At 36.3% G+C, this 7,917-nt stretch overlaps 1 protein-coding gene across 2 annotated transcripts in view; it reads left to right on the top strand.

Annotated features, from left to right (window-relative positions):
* Window positions 1–936: 936 nt before the first annotated feature.
* Window positions 937–7,917, top strand: part of CHD6 (chromodomain helicase DNA binding protein 6) — a 118,949-nt gene continuing 111,968 nt past the window's right edge. The window contains exon 1 of one of the 2 annotated variants that reach the window (XM_044664329.1): window positions 937–972. In XM_044664329.1, the coding sequence (XP_044520264.1) occupies window positions 940–972 (33 nt within the window). In that variant the 5' untranslated portion in view covers window positions 937–939. Of the gene's footprint in view, window positions 973–5,844; window positions 6,150–7,917 lie in introns of those variants that run through there. The other variant, XM_044664330.1, reaches the window with a different exon arrangement.

The following is a 7,917-nucleotide window of genomic DNA, read 5'->3' as shown; positions in this document are numbered from 1 at the left end:
ACTGAGGCCTAGAGAAGTTGTTACTTACCAAGGTTACATAGGTAGTCATTATAAAAATCATAATTTGAACCCAGAACTTCTGAATATAGAGCCAGTGCCTTTTCTACTGTACCATAAAGGATTGACTTTTTTTGCAAATGAATTTTTAATAATCCTTAAACAGGCATTTTACAGTCAATGGTCTTAATTTAGTCCCCTTCTACTAGTTTTGCAAAATTTGACAAAACTTATTTTTCTTCCAAAGACTTCTACTTTGTAAGCTCTGTAGGTTCGTTTTCTTTGCTATTTAGTGCAGTGCTTAGCACGTTATGCCAATAATGTTTAACTTATAATCAAATATGAGATGGTGAGTTTGGGGCTGTCCTTTCTAATAATGAATTTTGTTAAGTCTGGGAGATGAAAATTCTTGCTACTGATTTGCATCAATTTCAAGTATTTACATTTGAACTGATGAGCATCAATAGCTCTAACAGTAGGGTAAAATTCTCCATGGGCTTTCTAATCTATTCAGATTCAGTGATCTGAAGCAAGCCATCCCTTGAATTCCCTTTAGTCTTTTGTACCTCTAGTGTGCTACTTTCAAATTTTATCTTGCTGTTATAGTGATTTTGTGGGCCTACCTTATCTCCCCTAGTATTCTGCAGTTTCCATGAGGCTAGGGAGCCATACCCCACGAATGGACCTTACCATATACATTTAGTAAAACTCAATATATAATTTTGATTGTTCACTTAACACCTATGGCTATAAACTTTCTCTGGTAAGATAAAATTTAAAACTTGGATAAAAATAGACTATATAATCCCTCATAATATTTTCTTTATGGTATAGTCAGCTTTGAGGACAATATTTTTATTTTTTAAGTTAACAGTATTTTGAGTTTCACTTTGAGTTGTTTTTTTTTTTTAATAGAAAAAAGATTTCCCTCCTCCCCAATTGATGATAATGAAGATACAGAAGAAAGAAAAACAGGTTGGTGACTCTACCTCCCTTGAATTTGTGTCTAAAATATCTAGGTACCTATTAATAAGAATTAATACTAGCAGTATTAGCCTCTTTCTTTTATTTCTCAAGGCATCTGCTTTCTTGATTCTTCTATCTGCATAGTGACTTAAAATTTAGCTCAATGGGTCAAGGAGTCTCAGACACTGGATATTTTCTCCCTTATGCAGTACAACTTTAGAGAGGTAGAAAGGTAATAATAACTGATTATGCTTCAAATTACAATATGAAACAAAAGAAGTTGAGGGAAAATTTTTTCTCTTATTTGACATATTTCCATTTCTACCCTCTGAAATATTGTTACTTTTGTGTGTGTAAGTTGTATTTTATTATGATTACTAATAGTGCAGCAGTATGACCTAGTGCAGTGACTGACAAACTTTTTAAAGAGGGGGCCAAAGGAAAGGAAATGCTCATCTGTCATTCTTTTTCTAAGGCAACTCTTTCAAAGTTTCATTGTATTGTATCCTACTCATTGTATTTGTCAGATTAGGAATAATGTCGCATGGCTGGATAGAACATTTCGAACCGGCTGTAGTTTCCCCATCACTGACCTAGTGGATAGTGTAGACCTTAACTAATGTGGTAGAGAGAGGTTCAAATACAAGATTGGGCGGCTAATTAGATATGTAGGCTTGCTGAACTCTTCAAGGCTGCTAAACTGCCTGTAATGTTTACCTCTCACCTAATTCTCACCTGTGGCTCCAAGAAGCTGTAATATGTACTGTGGCCTCATACCTGTAAAGCCATCTTAAGTAGGCAGGCTAACTCAGGGTGAGGGTAGCAGACAGACCTCAAATACATCAGTTAGTTAGGGAAATGTCAACCCCAAGCACAAGAAACTTTCAGCAGAATGAATGAGTGAGAACAATTTGTTCCAGTGGCCATGAAGGTGACTGAAGCAAACACTGTGGAGCAGTTAGAGTTTAGTCAGACTTCAGAGATGCCAAGGTCATCAGCTGTATCCTAAGCCATCACCAGTTGTTCTGACTTTTGTCTTGCCATTGAACTTGGATGAGTCTGGAAAAGAAAGTGAAGATGATGACTGTGCAGCTCTGCCTCACTTAAATCTAGTTCACATACCAGTTAAGACATCACCCTATTATGCCATTGGCCTTGTTGGAAAATGAAGGTTGAACAATAGATATATGAGGTAAGGGTGAGTTGAAAATTCAGGATACAGTTGAGGTTACTGTGTGCAGTGGAATTTGGGGGGAATTTTCACCCCAGAAATCATTCTAATGAGCAGACAGGATACTGGCAGAGAAAAAGCAGCTTTATTTGGAGAAGACAATGGGGAAAGGGAAGGGATTCTGCCCACACAAGCTGCTTATTCAGGGCAAAAATGTCCTACCTACAACTACAGACTTTTATAATAATCCTGATGCAAGACTCTCCTCCTTCCCCCTGTCCAATTCCTTGGGGTAGGGGGTGGGGAGGGGCAGGAGGTGTGAGGCTGTGATGTTTCAAATCTTGAGCACATGATTTTCAATATTACATACCCCTAAAAACCCCCATGACGAAAAAACCTGTGACTATCATGGGATTTTCAACCTGGGGACAGTAGAGATACTTTTGAAACTTCTTGTTCTTTACTCCTTTAGCTTATCTCATAGTTGACTTTCTTCCCAGGCTACACTCTTCTCAAGGTTTTTGAAAATAGGTCAGGAAAACTAAACATTTTATGGGATGGGATTGAGGGGCAATTTTTGTTGTAGAAATAGTAAATACTAAGGGGTCTTGGAAATTGGGGTTACAAGCCAAATACTATGAGAATTACACACTGAATCTCATCCCACACATTACTAACCTGGGACACTGGAAGGATGGTGTTACGTTTGATAAAAATAGGGAAGTTTGGAAGATAGGGATAGCTTGGGGGATTGGGAGTGGGAAGAGAATGAGTTTAGTTTGGGATATGGTGAGTTTTAAATGTTTCTGGGACAGTCAGTTCAGAATGTCCAATAGGCATTGACAATATAGGACATGAACTCATGGGAAAGACTTGAATGGAATATATAAATCTGAGTCATCTGCATAGAGATAATAGTTAAACTCATGGGATGAGATTACGACGAGAAAACATAGAGGGAGAAAACAGAAGAAGGCTTAAGACACAACCTTAGAGAACACTTATAGTTAGGGACATGACATGTATAACGAGCCTGCAAAGGACACTGAGGAGTGAGATAAACTGACAGAAAGAGAGGGAAAGAAAAAATAGGAAATCCGGGAGGAGAAGGTAGATAACAGTATCAAATACAGCAGTTAGGATACATACAAAAGAATGAGGACTTTAACAATTTCAGTTGAGTGATGAGTTTGGAAGACATATTTTAAAGAATTGAGGAGTTATTTGGCGGAAAGATTTTGAGGCATCAAGTCAAGGAAGCTTTTTCTAGTATTTTGACTCAGAATGGAAAGAGAGATACAGCTTGTGGGAAGGGTAAGATCTAGTGACAGTTTTTTTCAGGGTAGGGGAGATTTGACCACGTTTGGCATTAGGGGAAGCAACCAGTACCTAAGAATAGCGTGTGTGGGGAGAGAGATAGGGGACTTAATTATGGGAAGAATAAAAGGACTTTTGTAATTGAATGGTTGTTTGCTGCTGGTCTTCCTTACAAATATATAGGGAATATAAGCTGTCAGATAAATATATGAAATAGGGAACAAAAACTTGGCCTACTTCCTTCTTTATTTCATCTCTTACCTGGAGACAGCTAACCCAGTCCTGTTTGTGTTGGATTCTTGATGAAGCTCTAGAGTGCTAGTCAAAGTAGGTTCCATTGAACAAAGCTGCTAGCTATTTCAGCCCATTTAAAAATCTACTTCCTTGGCTGTGGGTAACTCTAGCCTAAAAAATTAACAACTTTGCCCTTTTGCCCACCGAGTCCTATCTGCCACACATTTAGGAGTCTCCTTTGCTGTCAAGCTCATTGGCTGACTGGGCATCTTGTTGAAGTCTTGTCCTCTACTCTAGTTTCCTTGGAAACTCCTTCTCTGCTGTTCAGAGATTCTCTTAAGATCAGGCTGTATGACATTGACACTGCAGTTACCTCCTTTATCCTTTAGTCACTTCATTTATCCTGGAGATATAAGTGGCTATAAGTGGCTCTAACCCTTGGATATTCTTTATCATACTAGGCCTATTTCTCTTTACTCAGGTTTGTTTTCCTGAAATAGATTGATTGGGTAGTTTGTGATAGAAGTTAGGAAAGCTAGGAATAGATGAACACATATCATAGGTTTTTGGGAGATCAAATTCTAAAGGGTTCAGAGAAAGGACAGATAGGTTTTCATGGCCTAAAATTTATGGGATCATAGATTTAAAACTGGAAATGATCTTAGAAATCATATTGTTCAATTCTGTTATGATACAGATGAGGAAAATAAGAGACAAGTGAAATAACTTGCCAAAGGTTAGCAAACAACAACATTATGATTTTAATCTAGATCTTCTGATTCCACATCCCACATTCTTTCTACAAAGGAAATTGGACCTTTTGGGAAACTATCAAAAGTTAAGTTCTGAAGCCACAAAGACAAATAATTTGTTAAGGAGAAAAAGGATTTAGCACTTTTGGTCTTGTAGTTAGGAAGACAAATTTTTGAATCCTCCCTCTATGTAATTCTGGACAAGATATTTAACTTCCCTGACCTCCATTTTCTCATCAATAAAATAAGGATGGTAATAGCTATAGCACCTACTTTAGAGGGTTATTTAGAGTCTCCAATGACATAATAAATAAAGCCTTTTATAAACTTTAAAGTACTCAATAAATGCCATCTGTTATGAAGAGATGATCATGCTTACAAATGATCTCAATCACCAAATTAGAAGCTGGACCAGGCAGGAGAGGATGAATACAAAAGCACAACCTAGCCCTATAATTATAAATATTTTCCCTCCACCTCCTGCTTCTTGGCTTCTCTCAAGATACAACTCAAATCCTGCCTTCTTTAGGCCTTTTCTGGCTCTCCCTACTCTAAGTGCATTCCATCTTGGGATTATTTGTGTATATATAGTTATTTGAATATTGCCTCTCCTAAAAGAATTTGCATTCTCTGGGTTGCAAGGGTGGTTTTTACTTTATATTCTTAATTCTTAGCACAGTTCTACTGTGTTCCTACTAAGAACTAAATAAATTCTTTGATGCTCAAATTCAGGGCACCAGGCTCTGTTGAACTACATTGATGGCTACTCAGATAACTTGTCAGATGTGTTTGCTTAGCTATTTATCAGTTATCTTTGAAAGATCACAGAGATGTAGAGAGTAGACAGTGTACTGAAGGATGGGAGAAAGACAAAAAACCTAAATTTCCAAAATGAGAAGAGAATGTACTCTTCATACTCTAGACCAGTGAGCTTCCTGGAACATTTTGAATTAATTGAATCATTGAATTAAAGGGATGAATGGTTAGTGAACATCTGAAAAAGGAAGTTGTCATCACAAAAGAACCAGTATGGTTTAATCAAGAACAGCTATGCTAAACTAATACTCTCATTTTCTTAATTGGCTAATAGAAGAGTAGATTGGCAGATTGTTGTATATTTAATTTATCTAGATTTTAGCAAAGCTTTTGACATGAGTCTGGTGCTTTTCTTATGTAGCAATTCATAGTATATGTTAGGTGGATTCAAAATTGCTTGGCTCACCAGATCCAAAGAGTAGTTAATAATGATTAGGTGTCAGCTTGAGAGGAGGTCTCTAGTGGAGTATCCCTGGCTTGGGCTTGTTTACTTATTTCATCAGTGACTTGGATAAAGGCAAAGATGGGATGCATATCACTTAACAGACAAATCAAAACTAGTATGGCTAGCTAATATGTTGGATGGCAGGATTCCTAAGAATCTCAATGGCTAGAATGTTGGACTAAATGAAAAAAGACAATTGAATTGGAATAAATGTAAAGTGTTACATTTGGGTTCAGAAGATCAAACTCATGAGTAGAAGATTGGGAAGATGTGCATACAGAACATTTATCTGAAAAAGGACCAGGTGGTTTTAGTAGACTATGGGGTTATGAGTCAGTAAACAGTTATAAGTGCAACTCAATTCAACAAGCATTTATTTTGAGCACCTTATGTGCAAAGTACTGGGCTAGCTTTAGGGGATATGAAGATGAAAAGAAAGAAAAGAAACAGTGCCTACCCTCATAAAGGTTAAACTATACTGAGTGGCAGTTCTAGAAAGTACTGCAGTAGCTAGAAAAGTAGCATTCGAGTAGCTAGAAAGGCTGGTATGTTCATAGGTTTAATTTTCTTTAATAGAAAAATAACATCAATAATATCTCCATGAGAGATAATTTATCCCATTTATTGAAATATTGTGATCAACTTTGAACAACATATTTTAGGAAGGACATTGATAAGCTAGAAAAAGATGGCAGCTGGTGTAGTGAAGAGTCTAGAGTTCATGCCATATGAGGAAATAGAATTATCTGGAGAAGAGAAAACTTTGTAGTAGGGGAGGGCATGATAACCGTCTATTAGTACCTGAATGACTGTCATGTGTAGAGATTAATTAAGCATGATCTGCTTGACCCCAGAAAATAAATGGCAACAATAGGCAATAGTTTGAAAGAAGAAAATTTAGACTTGATGTAATAGAAAACTATTCCTTCCTATTCCTTAGTTGCTCATAATCTAAAGAACTAGCTACACTTTCGCACAGATAAAAATTGTTCTGGCCTCAGATAAAAAGAGATCAAAATTTTAGCTCTAATCATTAAAAAAATGAAAATGTCAACTCTTAAATTATTCTATAGATGAAGAAAAATTAAGACAGTGATCCTATTTTATTGCCCCCAATAGCATAATCTTTCTTTTCCTATCCTTCTGTCTCCTACATATACCAATAACAATAGACGTTTTATATACTTCCTCAATTTAAAAAAAAATCTTCATAAGGAAAAATAACGTGTGCAAAAATATTTATAGCTACACTCTTTGTGGTGGCAAAAAACTCGAAAACGAGGGTATGCCCTTCAATTGGGAATGACTGAATAAATTGTGGTATCTGTTGGTGATGGAATACTATTGTGCTCAAAGGAATAACGAACTGGAGGAATTCCATGTGAACTGGAATGACCTCCAGGAATTGATGCAGAGTGAAAGGAGCAGAACCAAAACCTTAAACACAGGGACAGATACACTGTGGCACAATCCAATGTAATAGACTTCTGTACTAGCAGCAATGCAATGATCCAGGACAACTCTGAGGGACCTATGAGAAAGAATGCTATCCACATTCAGAGGAAGAACTATAGGAGTAGAAACACAGAAGAAAAACAACTGCCTGATCACATGGGTGAATGGGGATATAATTAGGGATATTGACTCAAAATTATCACCCTAGTGCAAATATCAATACTATGGAAATAGGTCTTGATCGATGACATGTCTAAAACCCAGTGGAATTGTGTGTCGGCTATGGGAGGGGGTGAGAGGAGGGGAGGGATAGAACATGAATCCTGTAACCATGGAAAAATGCCCTAAATTAATTAAATAAATAAAAGATAGTATTAAAAAAATCTGGAATAACATTTATTAAAAGACATGACTTAAGAGTTTTTCTTTCTTGTGTGGAATTAACAAAATAATATCCACATCCTTGGATTTTTTTCTTCATTCTCTGAAGATAACAGAACACATCTGAGCATACAAGAAATGCAAAAAAATTATGGAAACATGGCTTCTAGTGTTAGAGATAGGTATTATATTTATGTATTTTTAAATGATGGTATAAGTTTTTGATGTATATATGTATTGTAATATCACAGAAATAAATTTTTTGAATTTTTTATTTTGGACTTAATTTTTGTAGCCAATAAAATGCTTATTACAATCTGCCATTATTATTATCCTATAAATTAGTTTCAGTCTCTATTGCTTTATACCTGAGTCATGTAGCT

The sequence above is a fragment of the Gracilinanus agilis genome, chromosome 2, assembly GCF_016433145.1.
Source record: "Gracilinanus agilis isolate LMUSP501 chromosome 2, AgileGrace, whole genome shotgun sequence".
Taxonomy (NCBI): Eukaryota; Metazoa; Chordata; class Mammalia; order Didelphimorphia; family Didelphidae; genus Gracilinanus; species Gracilinanus agilis.
Note: the sequence above shows the minus strand (reverse complement) of the source record. Positions and strands in the feature narration are given on the sequence as shown.